Consider the following 19,803-nt stretch of genomic DNA (forward strand, 5'->3'; position numbering starts at 1 on the left):
GTAAGCAGTGGCACATGAGAAGCAATTAAGCAACTGAAATTCAAGCATCTAGAACGAAGGTATCATCACATCTCTGAACGGTGGTCTCAGCTTCCAGGAATTGTAGTTATCATTTGCCAATTTTTACATAGCAATTTTCAAACAGAGATCAGCAAGAACAGTTTTTATTTGGCAGCAGTTGTTCACCGAGCCTGTAGATGACCGAACGTCAAGTCATTAGCATGATGGCATTGGCAGGTTGTTCGTCTGCAAGTCATTACAAACGTACATTCGTTGATTACTTCCATTTTATTTTATTTTTACTTCATTTTTAGCAATTTAAATATTCTTCTTTTTTTTCTTCCAAAAAAAAAAAAAAATCATGCTCTAACAATTTTACCACACCCTCTATTAAAAACATGTTTGGTGCGGGATGAGTTCGTTGATGCGAACCTCCTGTTTTTACCACCTTGAGAGTTAAGCCTTCCAAATCATGATTTTGGAAAAACTAACAAATGAACAATTTTGACAAAAAGAAAAAATTAAATTACTTAACTTTCGTTCACTAAATCAAATCCCATACCCTATAGACAGACAGGAATTTCTATATCCAAGTTTAGCAAAAACTAGTAGAAGCATCACTATCGCTCCTATTTGCAAGAGATGGAATCTCAAAATGCCAAAGCCTCCCCACGCCCTTCACCAAATACTTCTTGCACAAGAACTCCTCTGCATAAACCTTCTCCACCTTCCTATCCACATCATGCAAATATACATGAGTCACACCTTGGCGTGTCCTTGCACGTGCCATCACTGCAGCTGAAAATATTGCCCCCATCCTCCCTGGTGCCGCTGCAAAATACCCTCGGGGCGCGTCTATCATTATCACGTCCCATTCTTTGTCCAACACCTCATCTGGTAACATGCTTAATGCTAACTTGCATCGTGTGTTACCCTTCAGGCGGACGTCTGGTGGCATGCACTCCTTCTCTTGCTTGTAATAGGAGAGAAGCTTGTGCGCCTCACGTAGTTGTGTCGGGTACTTTACCACATAGGCATGTAGATTTGGTGCGCTTTGGAGAACTGTATGGACCCACTTTGGATCTTCTTCTAGGAATATGGTGGTGCCACGTGGGTTAAGTGACGTCCACATTAAGGAATCGTGGCCTAGGCCAAAGACAAGGAAATTACATGGGGCTAGGGTCTTTAGAACATCAAAGGAAAGAGTGATTTCGGCTCGTGATTGTTGTGGAACCACACGCGACGTGGCATAGTGGAGGATGGCTTGGAGTTGTGTTGGGGTGGTTGCATACTCTTCCACCGCTGATGTTTTATATGCACCACTTAAAGAACATAAAAAGGAGTGAGATGATGATCCTGTAATACTGCTGGCAATGAGGAGAGCCGCGGTGAAGGAGGTAGCGATGAGAATGGCAAGGAACCACGGCTTCTCAGCAAAAAACTGGCGATGGCTTTTCACCTCCGGATCATAGCTATTTTGTTGTTTCTTCATTGTGATTTTATTCTTTATTTTTGTGTGATTGCTTTGGAGATGTGAGGAAGAAGGAGGAGAAATGTATTTGGAATGAAAAAGGGTAATACTAGAGGATGAAAGAGGGTAATGGCCTTTTTTTTTTCTCTCTTTCTAAATTTGGAAGCAAAATGGTGGTGCTACAAGAGATGCCCATCTAAAATCACTCTTTTTATGGACAATGAAATTGTGGTGATGGAGGGATGTGTGACGAAGAGGAAAAAGGCATTAATCACACAACATTTGTGAAGGGAAATCCAAGTTAACACTTACTTTAAAAAATGGCGACATGCAATTTTTTAGGATGAAACTTGTTATTCACACTTATTTTAGAGGATGATTGCCCAACTGAATTGAATTTTAACATGATATAAAATGGAGGAAGGTTACAAGCCTAGCCTAAATACGTATCCACATTTACACACTCTTGAATTATCTAGGACTAACTTATTTTAACTTCAAATTATTTTTGCAATATACTTGAACTAAGCTAAATCTTAATAATTATATACAAATTCGTCATTTCAGTAATGACTTATTAAAAATAATGAGAAATTACCTTAAGTATGCTTTGAATTCTCCCAAAAATGGACAAATCATGAGAAAAGGTGACAGTCCGCATCATAGATCCTGGAATTATTGTCACCACATCGACTTAGGAAATTCATTTTACAAGAAATCCAAAGTCTATCACCCAGTACCAATTTGTAACGTTAACGTGCCAACTTTATTGGACTGCATGGTGAGCTTGTGAGAGAGATTCTCCTCCAAATTAGTGATGTTAGTCAGCGTCCTGCCCTTATATTTTTATGTATTTTATGCAGCAGACTTTGCACAAAGTTTGGCACTAGTTTCTGTAGTTAATAATCAGAAAATTTCACACTATACACTAATGGGTATTGCTTTTTATGGCCATTTTAGGTACTAGGCCTGCTCTTCCTTTGGGCCTAAATAAAAGAAGTAAGAGCCCACGACAGATAAAAGGATACTACAATAATTTTTTTTCTTGGAGAAGTCAGAACAAGCTACTACGATATGTTAATGAGAAGAAAAATTGCACAAATTAACCAAATATATATTTGCAGTACTACCCATTAAACATAAACCTGCCAGTCTCTGTAAAATCAGGTTACAAAATTCTAGTGAATAAAGCTCGTTAAGCTAGTGGTAAACATCCTCATCAATCTTTTTCCATATCTAAGGACGTATGGAACTCTATTTGAAGTCCTGATATTCAACCAAAAATTAAAGTGTTTAAGTGGAAAGTGATTTTAAATGCTCTCCCTTCCAACGAAAATCTTTATCATAGAGGGATAGATCTTGATTTTAACTCTCCTTTTTTTCAAAGGGAGATGGAATCTATAAACACATCTTGGTTTGGTGCGATCACTCCAAAAGTAGCTTTGTTTGTAGGACTTTACTCATATAAGTCAAATCTATTGAGTTTCAGATCTGTTGTTCAATGGTGGGAGTCTATTGTCCATCAGTTTAGCAATGATCAAAAGATGCTGGCTGCTATAGCTATTTCATGTTGGGAGACTTGGAAGTCCAGGAACGTAGTTGTCTTTAATAATTGTGTTCCAAATCTGATGGCTACTGATACTGCCGTGAGTCTTTGAAATCTAATTCTAGGACTAAGTAAGCCTAAAAATAAAGAAAGAGGTAAGGTCGGTAATCTATTAGCCAACCACTCCAATGCTTAAGTTAGAGGTGTTAATTAAGGACAGTAAAAATGAATAAAGAATTTTATAGTCAATTTGACTGAATAAACGTATTTGATTAATGTCAGTTGCTCATATTTATAGGCCAAAGGCCAAGTAGTGTTATAGCTATCTGTATGAATCTTGAATAGTCGACTAATATCCTAAGATTTCCTTCTGAAGATCCGGCATTATCATTGACTGGTATTGTAGATGCTCGGCCTGTCGGGTGAGCATTTGGACTTATTAGTCCACGTCATTTGTCTTCGTTTGGCCTAACCAGACTGAGCATCTTTCTACTCGGTCTGTCTTCTTTTACTCGGTCTAGGTTGTTTAGACTTTAGTCACTCAGTATAGATAACCCGAGACACGTGTTAGTCAGTCTAGTTCCCCAGCGATGTCTTATCTTTTTGGTTTTAACTTTTTGATTGAGCGCTGACACTTTGATTGTCACATCAAATTATTTAACCAAACGCTAACTATTTGACTTGATTCTGTGCAGGTAGTATCATTAGCTACTGTTAAGAATATTTATAGATGTTTTAATGAGTTAGATCAGATTAGAACCTCAATTACTGTGTCCCTTTCTCCTTCTTGTAATGAATTGCAAATTCATAGATGGATTCCACCTCGACAAGGGTTTCTCAAGCTTAATTCAGATGTTGCATGGAAAGGCAGAAATGAAACGGCAGCAATAGCAACGATAGCTCGTAATTCGCAAGGAAGAATTGTTGATGGAAGAGTCAAACATGTTACATGTGCCTCACCTCTAATAGGTTAAGCTTTAGCTTTGTTGGGAGCCCAACAAAGCCCAAAAGCTAGCGGATGTAATGAATTTGAGCTCTTTTATTTTGGAAGCAAATTCAGAGATTGCTATTGGGGCCATTTTAAATGCAAAGCTGATTACTATTTCAAAAAAAAAAAAATCTACCGGTCTAAATTAAATTAAATTATAGACATGCCATTACTTTTAAATTAAAAAAAATCCACGTTATAAAAAAAAAGATATTTTTACATTTTTATAGATATCACATTTTTTTAATTTAGTAAATTTGATCTAATTTTAAAGTTTAATTATAAATTTATGTAAAGATCAAAATTGAAATTATAGATATGTATGTAATAACTAACTAAAATAAAATTTTTTTTTTTTTTTAAATATTTTGAGGTGAAAATTAATTTAGAATTTTTATTTAAATCCATTTAAACTCAATTTCTAATAAGAATTAAGCATGTGAGAAGACATGTTTGAGAAAAATAAATAATTAAAATCATAATTTTTTTAAAATTTAATTTATTATAAACTTAAAATACAAATATGTAATTGCATCTATTTTACATGTAGTTGTATCATACATCTATCCTCACAGGTTTAGTATGGGCACTCATTTGCCTTTCTCTAACTCGTTATTGCATTGAATAATTTACAAGCACAACAATGACCAACTCTAGGTTCTTCCATCTCACTCCGTAATAGCATCCTTGAAAGAAAGACCACTCGGGATCATTGGCAGGACATGTTCTTGATGGGGCACAATCACGTCAAGCAAGTAAGGTCCTGGAGTCTCCAACATTTTCTTGATAGTCTCCCTAAGCTCACTTCTCTTTGTCACTCTTGCAGCTGGAATATCGCATGCCTCTGCAAACTTCAACATGTTTGGAAAAATTTCTTCTTCTTTTGATGGGTTCCCTAAGTATGTATGTGCCCTATTGGAATGATAGAACCTATCCTCCCATTGAACAACCATACCCAAATGCTGATTGTTCAATAACATGATCTTCACAGGCAGGTTCTCGGTTCTTATCGTCGCCAATTCTTGGACATTCATGATGAAACTTCCATCTCCATCAACGTCAACCACTAGAGCATTAGGTCTTGCAATAGCAGCACCTATAGCAGCAGGCAAACCAAACCCCATAGTGCCTAGACCACCAGATGTTAGCCACTGACGAGGCTTTTTGTGCTTGTAAAATTGGGCAGACCACATTTGATGTTGCCCAACACCAGTGCTAATAACAGCATTACCATCAGTTAATTCGTCCAAAACTTGAATTGCATACTGTGGAGGAATTGCTTCTTCAAAATCTTTATATCTTAATGGATATTTCGCTTTCTGTTCATTAATTTCCTCTCTCCAAGCAAAGAAATCGAGCATAGACTTAGCACGTTTCTTCTCCAGCAACCTATTCAACCCTTTCAAAGCAATCTTCAAATCAGCACAAAGTGAAACATGAGGCTGCTTGTTCTTCCCCAACTCAGCCGAATCAATGTCAATGTGAACTATACTTGCCCGACTAGCAAATGCGTCGACTTTGCCTGTCACACGATCATCAAATCTAACTCCAAAAGCGAGCAGCAAATCCGATTGATCTATTGCATAATTTGCATACATAGTCCCATGCATTCCAAGCATGTGCAGTGACAGCTCGTGACCGCAAGGGAAACTACCAAGACCCATTAGAGTACTCGCCACTGGTATATTGGTAAGCTCAACAAATTGCCTTAGCTCCTCAGCACAGTTCAGAGACCCACCTCCAACATACAGCACTGGTTTCTTGGATTCAAAGATCAGCTTCACAATCTGCTCTAATTTCCCAATTTCAGGTCTTTTAGGCAATCTTGATACATACCCAGGAAGCTTCATGGGCACGTCCCAGTTTGGAATAATAAGCTGTTGCTGTATATCCTTCGGGATATCAATAAGAACCGGCCCAGGCCTGCCAGAAGATGCAATATAAAACGCTTCTTTTACAATGCGAGGAATGTCCTCAGCATCAAGAACCATAAAATTGTGCTTAGTAATGGATCTTGTTACTTCAACAATCGGCGTTTCTTGGAATGCATCAGTGCCTATCAAGTTAGAAGGAACTTGTCCGGTAATGGCAACGATGGGGACACTATCGAGCAGTGCATCGGCAAGTCCAGTGACAAAGTTAGTGGCGCCAGGCCCGGAGGTGGCAATGCAAACGCCAACGCGGCCAGAAGCTTTGGCGTAACCCTCAGCAGCAAAGATTCCACCTTGTTCATGTCTTGGTAGAATATTGCGGATTACATAGGAGCGGGTGAGGGCTTGGTGAATCTCCATGGAAGCGCCTCCTGGGTATCCAAAAACGTGAGTCACTCCCTCACGTTCCAAGGCTTCAATGAGGACATCAGAGCCTTTTCTGGGAAACTTAGGGACAATAGTAGGAGTGAAGGTCTCATAGGTTGTTGTTGTTATAGGAGTAGTGGTTGCGTTAGCAGCAGTGGCAGTGGTGGTGGGCTTGGTTTTGGGGTCAGAAAGCGAGGCAGTAGTGATGCAGAGAGAGCGGCGGGTGTTTGATGTTTGGTTAGTAATGGGAAGGTTGGTTTTGAAACGAGGTGTTTGCTGTGTGGTATTGAAGGTTTTGGGGATGCAGAGTTTAGGAGAAGAAGCAGTTGATGCCATCGTTAAGCTCAAGAGCTTTAGGTTCGAAATTCTGAATCTTGAACTGAATCTGTGTGCTATATATACGATGGGAATGAAGAATGTGAGCTATCCGCAAAATTTTTTATTTAAGAACCACATTGGAAATCTGGAAAAAAGACTAGTGGATAAATAAATTTAAAATTAAATATGTCCACATATTTTTTAATTATGAATAAAAAATAATTTTTAATATTTAAAGAATAAGATGAAAAAATTATTTAATATTAAAATTATTATTTTGAATATTTAATTATTAAAAAATAAAAAAAAATATTTTTTATTAAAAAATAAAAAATTATTTTTTATTAAAAAATAACTTTAATTAGAAAATTTTATCTTTATTTAGCCATTTTTTTTTTAAAACTTATTTAGACATCCAATTTTTCCATTGAAAAATTATTAAGTCAAATTTTCACATGAAGTACGTGTTGGCGTCTCCATTTTTAGAAATCCAAAAAATAAAAACATTATAATTGGCACAAATATATTTATACAAATAAAGAGGTAAATTATATTTTAGTTTTTGAATTATGCATTAATTTTGTTCCTTTAATTTTAAAACCCAACAGTTTTTTTTTTCCTTGAATTTTGATTTTGTCAAAATTAAGGCCTTTCTGTCCAGGAATATTGTTAGTAAAGCATGAAATGACCATATTACTCTTGATTAAATTGAAAAATTCTTAAAAACCTCTCTACATCATTATCAAATCAACATGCATTCCACAATTTCCATCTGGATTATCAAAATCCAAAGGAAAAAGCTAACAATTCTACTTCATTAGATAGTTATGATCCAAATGTAACTTCATTAATTAATTTTCTTTTATCATCAAAAAGACAACTGTAACACCCCAAGATTTTAAATTTTATTATTTATGAGTATTTTTGGTATTTTAATTTCATTTGAATTTAGGAATTTTTTTTTTTTTTTGAGATTTTTCGGATTTTAAGAATCGGGTTCGATTTTCCGAAAATATAAACTTTGATGATTTTTAAAATTTAATTTAAAGACCACGTGGCAAAACTAAAAATATATTTGGAGTCTACGTATTTTTCTGAGTTTTATGAAATTTTTTCGAAATTTTTGGACCTCGTTTTCGGTCCCGAGGCAGAGTAAAAATTCAAAATTTTGTGTCCTGAATCGAACCGGCCGAATCGAACCGGACCGGATCGGACCGGTCGAATCGGACCGGTCTCTTCTCTTTTTCTTCCTCCCGCGCGCGACGCTCCCTCCCCTCTTCTCTCTCTCGTTTCTCTCTCCTCCCCTCCCCTGCCGCCGGCCAGCCGCCTCCCCTGCGTCCTCCTCGTCGTAGCCTCCCGGTATCCCGGCTAGCCGTGGCCGCCGAGCATGGAAAGCGCGCGATCTCCCTTCCTCGCGGTGTTTCGGCTTCCCCGGCCAAATCCGGCCGATCCGGCCACCAATTGGACCGGGTCTTGTGTCCAAAATCATCTACTCGGCGAGAGCTTTCCATAGACACCAAGAACGCCGAAATCCATCGAGCGGATTGTCCGATTTTTGCTCGGGAAGATTTTAGCCCATTTCGACTTTTGGGCTAGATTTCTCGAAAACCGTGAATCCCACGAGAAAACCGAGGCCACCAGCACGCTCCATTCGTCGAGAGCTTCGCAACGACATAAATTTCAAATTTTTCCGACACCGTTTTTCGGTGGGTCCCACGAAACTTCGCAGTGTTTTTCCGAGCATTTAATGAGCTTAGAAAATTCTGAAAAATTTATGTACTAACCCCCGTGTTATGGGCTTCGTGTAGGTATCCTCGATTCGCGGAAATTCGACAGTTGACCGAAGTTCGCAAATTTCGCCGACACGGACCGTTCTGGAAAAGTCTCCGAATTAGACCGAGGTTTTGGCTAGCCCCCGATTGTCAGACGTCCCGAGCGCGTTCCGGAAGTCGGAATCGGCAAAGGTAAACCCGAACCTTGCTTTTTCGTAATTTTCTAGTGCTTAAATAGGATTAAAAATCCATAAAATATTCGTGGTAGCTTAGAAAATTACGATTCTTTTTGCAATAGCTTAGTAATATTGCTAAGGACCGCGGGGCAAAGTTTTATAATTTTTAGAGCTTGTTTGGGCAGTTTTTGCAAAAATGATCAATAATAAGGACTAAATTGAAATTTTGCGTATTGTGATGGATGATTGATTTGATGGGCCCAGGAGGGGCTGTGTGATATGATTGAACTGTTGATATATGGATTGTGAATATAGAAGTGCGTTTTTTTGCCCTTTTGCAGGTTGGGTAGGTCCTAGGTATAGGGGAGACTCTGCCGGATTTTCGGCACGACTTAGGACGTACTTTATCTTTTTCTTTGTTTGTATTGAGTCAAATTTATTAAGTAGATGTAATGTAATTGTCGTGAGCAGATGACCTTCTTTCTCCGCCACCACGATAATTTGTCGTCAAGTTTGTGAGTAAAATATTAATTTTAATTGTAATTTCAATATTATTATATGTTCAAGATGCCCATGCATCACTTATATGCATATATTTATGTAGTTAAACTCTAGGCATGAATTATGTTGCATTCATAATCATTAATGTGCCATGAATGTTGTTGTGGTAATTTGGAGCAGCGGTGTGCGTTAGCGTGCGTGTGATGTGGTGTGGACTATGGATAGGGCCAGGCGATCCACGGCTTGAGTAATTGGGACCCGATCCTTCGAGGGGTAGTCACGGCTTGAGTAATTATTTGGGACCCTCGATTTGGTTATTAAGTGGAAGTCCGAGCTTGAGTAATTCACGCACCGGGTTGGATTTAAGAGAGTGTATAGGATCGGCTCCCATATGTTATGATTGATACTACAGGTGTGTGAGTGCTCCAAATTACCTTTTGATGTTATGATGTGAAAATGTTGTTGATGTTGCATTTCACTCTACAGGTGCATTAGTTCTAGATAGTTATAGAGATTATGGTTAAAATTGATATTTTACTCTCTGAGTCGACGCTCACTCTGTTCAATATTTTTTCAAACTACTGGAGGATTTTATTTTGGTTAACTGCTTTTCTCCCTCGCAGTCAATTATTCTTGTTTGTATAAACTTGTTAAATCTTAGAATTTCCGCATGTGTTAGAAATGTTATTTGATTTGGGTCTGTAAACTAAATTATTATTTTGGGACAGAACTTAATATGCTATGCATGTTTGATGGATTGGATGAGGAGCCGAGCTCCCATTTATTATTATGTTGATGAGTATGTGGAGGGTGAGCCGAGCTCCCCAATTGACTATATATTGTGTTTACAGTCGGGTGAGTCGAAAACTCCCGTTGGTAAGTCCATTTTATGGCCTGACTGTCCGCTTGTTTTCTTGATATTGGGCCCAAATGGGCCTTAGAGTTGGGTTAATGAGCAGTTAGGCTTACTACGGGCCTCGGGGGCTTTAGGTGGCCTGTGTCCTAGTCTTGGTCCGGCCCACAGGTTGGGTCGTGACATAAGTGGTATCAGAGCTTAGGCTCAATATTATTAGGGAATGTTGTCTAAATTGTTGGGAAAAGTCTAATAGGAGTCACATGCGGAAAAATAGGGTCCATATTCGTCTTGCATTGTCGTCTTTGCTTCTAGTTTCTGCTTCATATATTGTGTATAAATATGAGTCTATAGAGCTGTGCAATGTGCAGTTTTGAATTTTGTGGGCTAATGTCTGAATTTCGTGAAAATGCGTAGAAGGTGATAGCCGCCATCGCACTGTAACTGCATGTGCCTGACGAGGTGTCGGACAGATGAGGCGCCGCCCGAGGAGGCGGGTAGGAGGCCTAGAGCTGCCAAGTAGAAGAGCAGCCTACCCACGCTCAGAATGATCTTTAATGGCACAGGGTCCCATGGACCCCATGGCAGCTACTCTAGCTGGGTTGCAGAGGACCATAGATATGATGGCGCAGTATATGGTCCACCCTCCACAGCAGCAGCAGTCCACCGCACCAAGAGGGGAACCTTACAAACAGATCATAAATTTTAAGAAGTTGGTGCCTGGTACTTATGATGTGTCAGACGATGCATATCGGTTCGGATTCTATGACAGCAGAATAGAATTACACTGATTGGTGATAGAAGATTGATAGAGTGTGTGCAGCATGTCATGGGGCCTATGCCTAGACAATGGATGAATGACTACGTGTTACCCCGGATGGAGGGATTGACATGGGCTCAGTTTGTGGAACTTTTTATCAATCGGTTTGTGCCAGAAAGCTTCAGAGATCAGAAACAGTGGGCCTTTGAGGCCCTAAGACAGAATGGCAGGTCTGTAGATGAATATGCTACAGAATTTCTGGAATTGAGCAGATATGCCCCTACAGCAGTGGCTACAGAAACTATGAAGGTGAAGAGGTTCCTAAAGGGGCTTGACAGGAGGTATGCGAACCTGGCCATGATGTCGGATCAGTCTTTTGATGTGGTGGTTGATCGAGCCAGACAGATTGAGATTAGCTATGCTGCGGATGACAGTGGGAGAGCAAAGAAAAACAGAGCAGAGGGTTCCTCAGGTGTCCCTTCCATGGGTACTCCGGACAGTGGTGGCCAGGGTAATTACAGAGGAAAGGGTAGGAGCAAGAGAAGTGGTTTCAGACACAGACCACGAGGATTCGCACTGTGGTACGGATCCAAAGAAGGGTCACAGCTCGGTATAGCAGCCTGGTCCAGTTCAGATCTTCCTTGGCACCTTGTGCACAGTGTGGAAGAGGACATTCAGGACCTTGTTTGATGGGATCAGGAGTATGCTTCAGGTGTGGCCAACCGGGTCACTTTGCTAGAGAATGCCCCATGTTCAGCGAGCCACAGATGGGGTCACAGGGTTCTGTTGCGAATGTTCCTCGACAGTTGTATCCGGGCGCTTCCAACATGGCAGGCAGTCAGTTCAGTGGCCAACAGGGCCGAGGACAAGGGGGACGTGGATTTGGAGGCAGATCAGGAGGTAGAAGTCGATGTCGTGGTTACGCCACTCGGGTAGGGGTCAAGCTCGGGTTTTCACCCCGACCCACCAGATGCTCAAGCTTCAAATGCGCTTGTGGCGAGTATTCTTCTGGTCTGTTCTTATGAGGCTCGTGTTTTGATAGATCCGGGTGCTACGCACTCATTTGTCTCCCCTGTGTTTGCCATGAGGTTGGGTAGAAACCCTACAACCTTAGAATGCCCTTTGTCGGTAGCTACCCCACTTAGTGACAACATAGATGTAGATATGGTTTTTCCGGGTAGCCCAGTAGTAGTGGATGGAAAGATCCTCCCAGCAGACTTGGTTCCTCTACCAGTAATGGATTTCGATGTAATCTTGGGGATGGATTGGTTGGCAACTCACTATGCCACTTTAGACTGCAGGAACAAAAAGGTGTATTTCCACATACCTGGTGTGGAAGAGTTTAGCTTTGATGGTGACAGGAGCGTGGCTCCATATAATTTGGTGTCAGCAATTAGTGCTAGAAAAATGTTGAGGCGTGGATGCCAAGGGTATTTGGCATTGGTGAGAGATACATCTGTAGAAGGTGTCAGCATGGAAAATGTTCCTGTTGTCAGAGAATTTATGGATGTCTTCCTGCAGGAGCTCTGTGGTTGCCACCGGGAAGGGAAATAGAGTTTTGTATCGATGTTGTGCCGTACAAACCCCATATCCATGCCACCTTACAGGATGGCACCACAGAATTGAAAGAGTCAAGGAGCAACTACAGGAGCTTTTGGACAAGGGTTTCATACGTCCGAGCACTTCACCCCGGGTGCTCTGCTCTATTTGTGAGAAAGAAGGATGGGTCATTGAGGTTGTGCATTGACTACAGACAGCTGAACAAGGTGACAGTGAAGAACAAGTATCCACTTCCTCGGATCGATGATCTGTTTGATCAGCTCCAAGGAGCTAGATTCTTTTCCAAGATAGACCTGCGATCAGGCTACCATCAGTTGAGAATCAGGAATGAGGACGTGTCCAAAACGGCTTTCAGGACAAGATATGGTCATTATGAGTTCTTGGTGATGTCTTTTGGACTCACTAATGCACCAAAGACCTTCATGGACTTGATGAACAGGGTGTTCAAGCCATTTTTGGACCGTTTTGTCATCGTATTCATAGATGACATTCTGGTGTACTCTCGGACCGAGGAAGAACACGTGTGGCACTTGAGGATGGTGTTGCAGACGTTGAGGGAGCACCAGATATATGCCAAATTTTCAAAATGCGAATTTTGGCTAGGAAGCATCTCATTCTTGGGACACGTGGTTTCTAGTGACGGCATTCAAGTCGATCCCAAGAAAATTGAAGCTGTAACTGATTGGCTTAGGCCTACAACAGTCACTGAGGTGCGAAGTTTTCTGGGTTTAGCTGGTTACTATAGGCGTTTTGTACAAGATTTCTCCAGGATAGCGGCTCCCCTAACTAAGTTGACCAGGAAGAATGTTCCATTCATTTGGACAGATGACTGTGAGGTGAGTCTCCAGAAGCTTAAGGAGTGTCTAACCACTGCCCCTGTGTTGACACTACCTGTGAGTGGTGAAGGATACACCGTGTATTGTGACGCCTCCAGAGTTGGCCTAGGGTGTGTTTTGATGCAGAGTGGAAAAGTAGTGGCTTATGCTTCAAGACAGCTGAAGAGGCATGAGCAGAACTACCCCACCCATGATTTGGAAATGGCGGCTGTAATCTTTGCACTTAAAATCTGGAGACACTACCTGTATGGTGAAGTGTGCGAGATATACACCGACCACAAAAGTTTGAAGTACATCTTCCAGCAGAGGGATTTAAACTTGAGACAGAGGAGATGGATGGAGCTTCTGAAAGACTATGATTGCACCATCCAATACCACCCTGGAAAGGCCAATGTTGTAGCAGATGCCTTGAGCAGAAAATCTTCTGGCAGTTTGGCTCACATTTCAGTAGAGAAGAGACCATTGATTCAGGAGATACATGAGTTGATGGATCAAGGTTTAATCCTAGATCTTTCAGATGAGGGGGTATTGTTGGCTCACTTTTCAGTGAGGCCAGACTTAAGGGACAGAGTTAGAGTTTCCCAGCACAGAGACCAACAATTGATGAAGATCATAGAAAGAGTACAGCAAGGTGAAGGTGGTGAGTTTGGATTTGCCAATGATGGTGCCCTAGTACAAGGTTCTAGGATATGTGTGCCCGATATAGACAACCTCAGGAATGAAATCATGCGAGAGGCACACTACACACTGTACAGTGTCCACCCAGGTTCCACCAAGATGTACCATGATGTGAAAGATAGCTACTGGTGGAATGGTATAAAGAGAGACATAGCAGACTTTGTGTCCAAGTGCTTGACTTGTCAGAAGGTGAAGTTTGAACACCAGAGACCGTCAGGGAAGCTGCAAGAGCTCCCTATCCCAGAATGGAAGTGGGAAATGATCACTATGGATTTTGTGGATCGGGTTGCCTCGTACCACGCGAGGATATGATTCGATATGGGTAATTGTAGACCGCTTGACCAAATCAGCTCACTTATTACCGTGAAGACTACATATTCTCGTGGCACAAGATGCCCTCTACATTCGAGAAATAGTCGATTGCATGGAGTTCCTGGCCCATAATATCCGACAGAGGGCCCCATTCACTTCTCGGTTTGGAGAAAGTTGCAGGAGGCTCTTGGCACACATTGAACTTCAAGATGCCTTTCCACCCTTAGACAGACGGACAGTCCGAAAGGACAATCCAAACACTGGAAGACATGCTTCGCATGAGTGTCTTGGATTTTGGAGGTCAATGGGATGAGCAGCTAGCTTTGGTGGAGTTTGCCTACAATAACAATTATCACTCCAGCATAGGGATGGCATCCTATGAGGCATTATATGGAAGAAAATGTAGGTCTCCTCTGTGTTGGACAGAAATGGGGGAAGCGAAGGTGCATGATGTAGACCTGGTGCAGTACACTTCAGAGATGGTTCCCTTAATCAGGGAACAACTGAAAATAGCTTTCAGTAGGCAGAAGAGTTATGCACTCTGCACGACGGGATGTGGAGTTTGCAGTGGGCGACTATGTATTTCTGAAGGTTTCTCCAATGAAGGGAGTCATGAGATTTGGAAAGAATGGCAAGTTGGCACCTCGGTATATTGGACCTTTTGAGGTTACGGATAGAGTAGGAGCAGTTGCCTACCGGTTGGAGCTACCACCCAACCCCTCTCACGTTCATCCCGTGTTTCACATCTCCATGCTCAGGAAATACATTCCAGATCCTTCTCATGTACTGCAGCCGGATGTGATAGAGCTAAAAGAGAACTTGACATTTGAGGAGCAGCCTGTAGCCATAGTGGACTACCAAGTGAGACAGCTGAGATCAAAACAGATCCCTATGGTTAAGGTTTTGTGGAGGAGTCAGTCAGTGGAAGAGTGCACCTGGAAGTCAGAACGGGACATGGGCAGCAAGTACCTTTATCTGTTCAATGTATAATCATGTGCTTTATTTTGCCTTGTGTAAAAATTCGAGGACGAATTTTCTGTAAGGGGGGAAGAATGTAACACCCCAAGATTTTAAATTTTATTATTTATGAGTATTTTTGGTATTTTAATTTTATTTGAATTTTAGGAATTTTTTTTTTTTGAGATTTTTCGGATTTTAAGAATCAGGTTCGATTTTCCGAAAATATAAACTTTGATGATTTTTAAAATTTAATTTAAAGACCATGTGGCAAAACTAAAAATATATTTTGAGTCTACGTATTTTTCTGAGTTTTATGGAATTTTTTCGGAATTTTTGGACCTCGTTTTCGGTCCCGAGGCAGAGTAAAAATTCAAAATTTTGTGTCCTGAATTGAACCGGCCAAATCGAACCGGACCGGATCGGACCGGTCGAATCGGACCGGTCTCTTCTCTTTTTCTTCCTCCCGCGCGCGACGCTCCCTCCCCTCTTCTCTCTCTCGTTTCTCTCTCCTCCCTCGCCACGGCCACCGCCTCCCTCGTCCTCCTCGCCGGCGCCACCTGTCCCACCGGCACCGCCTGAATGGCCGGAAAACGCGCGCGATCTCCCTTCCTCGCACGCGCGGCGTTTTGGCTTCCCCGGCCAAATCCGGCCGATCCGGCCACCAATTGAACCGGGTCTTGTGTCCAAAATCATCTACTCGGCGAGAGCTTTCCATAGACACCAAGAACGCCGAAATCCATCGAGCGGATTGTCCGATTTTTGCTCGGGAAGATTTTAGCCCATTTCGACTTTTGGGCTAGATTTCTCGAAAACCGTGAATCCCACGAGAAAACCGAGGCCACCAGCACGCTCCATTCGTCAAGAGCTTCGCAACGACATAAATTTCGAATTTTTCCGACATCGTTTTTCGGTGGGTCCCACGGAACTTCGCAGTGTTTTTTCGAGCATTTAATGAGCTTAGAAAATTTTGAAAAATTTATGTACTAACCCCCGTGTTATGGGCTTCGTGTAGGTATCCTCGATTCGCGGAAATTCGACAGTTGACCGGGTCTGCAAATTTCGGGCCAGACAGACCCGTTACCGGAAAAGTCTCCGAATTGGACCGAGGTTTTGGCTAGCCCCCCATTGTCAGATGTCCCGAGCGCGTTCCCGAAGTCGGAATCGGCAAAGGTAAACCCGAACCTTGCTTTTTCGTAATTTTCTAGTGCTTAAATAGGATTAAAAATCCATAAAATATTCGTGGTAGCTTAGAAAATTACGATTCTTTTTGCAATAGCTTAGTAATATTGCTAAGGACCGCGGAGCAAAGTTTTATAATTTTTAGAGCTTGTTTGGGCAGTTTTTGCAAAAATGATCAATAATAAGGACTAAATTGAAATTTTGCGTATTGTGATGGATGATTGATTTGATGGGCCCAGGAGGGGCTGTGTGATATGATTGAACTGTTGATATATGGATTGTGAATATAGAAGTGCGTTTTTTTGCCCTTTTGCAGGTTGGGTAGGTCCTAGGTATAGGGGAGACTCTGCCGGATTTTCGGCACGACTTAGGACGTACTTGATCTTTTTCTTTGTTTGTATTGAGTCAAATTTATTAAATAGATATAATGTAATTGTCAGGTGAGCCAGGACAGCCTTCTTCCTCCGCCCAGCCGCCACAGTAATTTGTCGTCAAGTTTGTAAGTAAAATATTAATTTTAATTGTAATTTCACTATTATTATATGTTCAAGCATGCCCATGCATCACTTATATGCATATATTTATGTAGTTAAACTCTAGGCACGAATTATGTTGCATTCATAACTGTTAATGTGCCATGAATGTTGTTGTGGTAATTTGGAGCAGCAGCGTGCGTTAGCGTGCGTGTGATGTGGTGTGGACTATGGATAGGACAGGCGATCCACGGCTTGAGTAATTCATCGACTCGATCCTTCGAGGGGTAGTCACGCTTGAGTAATTCTGGGACCCTCGATTTGGTTATTAAGTGGAAGTCCGAGCTTGAGTAATTCGGCACCAAGTTGGATTTAAGAGAGTCAGATAGGGATCACTCCCATATGTTATGATTGATACTACAGGTGTGTGAGTGCTCCAAATTACCTTTTGATGTTATGATGTGAAAATGTTGTTGATGTTGTATTTCACTCTACAGGTGCATTAGTTCTAGATAGTTATAGAGATTATGGTTAAAATTGATATTTTACTCTGAGTCGAACGCTCACTCTGTTCAATATTTTTTCAAAGCTAGAGGATTTTATTTTGGTTAACCTGCTTTTCTCCCTCGCAGGTCAATTATTACTGTTTGTATAAACTTGTTAAATCTTAGAATTTCCGCATGTGTTAGAAATGTTATTTGATTTGGGTCTGTAAACTAAATTATTATTTTGGGACCTGTAAACTTAATATGCTATGCATGTTTGATGGATTGGATGAGGGAGCTGAGCTCCCATTTATTATTATGTTGATGAGTATGTGGAGGGTGAGCTGAGCTCCCCAATTGACTATATATTGTGTTTACAGGTCGGGTGAGTCGAAAACTCCCCGTTGGTAAGTCCATTTTATGGCCGGACTCTGTCCGTTTGTTTTCTTGATATTGGGCCCAAATGGGCCTTAGAGTTGGGTTAATGAACAGTTAGGCTTACTACGGGCCTCGGGGGCTTTAGGCTGGCCCAGGTCCTAGTGCCGGTCCGGCCCACAGGTTGGGTCGTGACAACAACACGCTAAATATTATGAAAGATGAAACTTTTATAGGGATGGCAATAGGTTGAGTTTTTATGAGTACCCGATTCGATCGAACCCTAATAGGATGAGATTGGATATTATATAATCAGGTTGAAAATGGGTTTAAATTTTAAAAATAATATCCGTAATGGGTTCGAGTCGAATTTGAATTTTACATATTGATTATCCGTTATTTGAACTCATTTATATAAATACTTAATTAAATATAAAATATATATTTTTTATACTAATATTTATAAAATTTTATATATTTTATTTTATATAAAATGAAATTATTAATTTTTTAAAATATAAATTATTAATTAAAATAATTTTTTATACAAAATATTAATTAAAATATATAAAATTAAATAGATTCAGGTCTTTTTGAGGTAATAATAATCAGATTTAAGACGAGTTCGAATAGTTAAAAATAAATTTTAATCAAGTTTGGGATGTGTTTGGATTTTGATAATATTAATCGGATTCGAATTCAATTATAGTGATTTTTACTGGTATGCTACCCGTTACCATCCCTAAACTTTTATAAGTTAATAGATAATATTATGGTAATGGATAGCAATTAGAAAATGAAACAAGGTGGAGTGTCATATGACCACCTGCAATTATTCCTCTTCCTGTGCCTATTCCAGCCAATTAACAAAAGGCTCCAAGACATTCACAAAGGAGATATTTAAAGAGCAAGAAATGAACTAAATAATAGCAGTAAACCGTTATCAAGTACCAAACCAAAGAAATTGTGAAGATTTGGAAAATGGATGTGATTGGCATCAGGTTACCATTAACTCTCTTCCCTTTGAATGACCTAGCTTCCATTTCCTATGTCTTGAGCTACCTTTCTAAAAACCAATTTCATAGAGATATCTCACTATCTTAGAGTGAAGAATGGCTTGTGGCTATTAAGCCGCAATTAGTAATAAGAATCCACATGAGCAACAAAGCAATAAGAAAATGATTTGTCCAAACTCACTTTTCGATAAACCTTTCACAAATCATATAGTGGTAAAATCCAATATTTTCCTGAAAAAACCCTACAATTATTTGAGGGTGTTAAAATTTCTAGATTATAAAATGGGTGTATTTAATGTAAGTTCTAACTCATATAAGAACGAGTTTAATTATCGTTAGATTAAATATTTATATTAAAATATATGTAAAATTAATTAAAATGTATATACAAAACATATAAATTTATATGTAAAAATTTAATTTAATAATGAATACACTTATCTTCATTTGAGTTCGAATTCTTCATAACACACCTTGTAAACTAAATATTTAAACTGCCGAAGTTGGTTGGTCCTACACAAACAGAAGCAGAATATTTTAGAAAATGCAATGGTGGGGGGTTAAGAAGTTATACAAGGGATTTAATGGTAATTAAGAGAGTAAGGTGCGTAGTATTTTCTGTTTGATAATTTGGTAAATGTTGGACTTCATATTATTTTTATTAAAACCATTATGAATTGGGTGACATCTTCTTCTTATTATTTTTATTCTATGAAATGGGTTTCTCTTTCATAGTTTCCAACCTGCCAGCGGTAAGTGTGCCCATATTGTAACTTCATTTAAACCACGCACCCTTCCTTCCGCCCCTGGGCAAGTGTTCAGTTTTAGCCGCTGAGATATGGGCTGTTATTGAGGGGTTGAAACTGGTGCGGAGAACGGGTATTGACATGGTGGGAAGTGGGGATAAATTTCAGCGACTACTGTTATTAAACGTTTATAGTTGTAATATTGTAATTTTAAATTTTAAAATATAATATAAATTTTTTTAATTTTTAAATTTTATATAATAATTTTTTTTTAATTTTTAATTTTTAATTTTCTAATTAAATATTGATGTGGACAAGTTTAGTGTGACACTTAGTCATTATTTTTCTCTCTATACGTGAAAACTTATTTTCTCTGCAGAGAGAATAAATTTTCACTTATACTGTAGAGAAAATAAATTTTCACGTGTAAAGAGAATTATTTTATACTTTACATAACTAATGAGAGAAAAATAATGACTAAATGTCACACTAGAAGAATGA

The 19,803-nt window shown here is 39.9% G+C and overlaps 1 protein-coding gene, 1 long non-coding RNA gene and 1 pseudogene across 2 annotated transcripts; 1 reads left to right on the top strand and 2 right to left on the bottom strand.

Moving 5' to 3' along the window:
* Positions 1-502: 502 nt before the first annotated feature.
* On the bottom strand, positions 503-1,665 carry LOC110648859 (probable methyltransferase At1g27930). Its single transcript, XM_021803220.2, has one exon. It carries the CDS (start codon positions 1,490-1,492, stop codon positions 596-598), a length of 897 nt encoding a protein of 298 aa, XP_021658912.2. The 5' UTR covers positions 1,493-1,665; the 3' UTR covers positions 503-595.
* Positions 1,666-4,514: 2,849 nt separating this feature from the next.
* LOC110648857 (acetolactate synthase 2, chloroplastic-like) lies at positions 4,515-6,674 on the bottom strand (annotated as a pseudogene).
* An 8,995-nt stretch (positions 6,675-15,669) lies between these two features.
* Positions 15,670-16,711, top strand: LOC131176031 (uncharacterized). The gene is made up of 3 exons (XR_009146179.1): positions 15,670-15,938; positions 16,041-16,198; positions 16,648-16,711. It is a non-coding gene; the product is annotated as an uncharacterized LOC131176031 (long non-coding RNA).
* Positions 16,712-19,803: the final 3,092 nt, after the last annotated feature.

This window comes from Hevea brasiliensis, chromosome 18, assembly GCF_030052815.1.
Source record: "Hevea brasiliensis isolate MT/VB/25A 57/8 chromosome 18, ASM3005281v1, whole genome shotgun sequence".
NCBI lineage: Eukaryota > Viridiplantae > Streptophyta > Magnoliopsida > Malpighiales > Euphorbiaceae > Hevea > Hevea brasiliensis.

Coding starts and splice junctions, on each gene's coding strand:
- LOC110648859 (XM_021803220.2), bottom strand. CDS start 1,492: ATGAAGAAACAACAAAATAGCTATGATCCGGAGGTGAAAAGCCATCGC.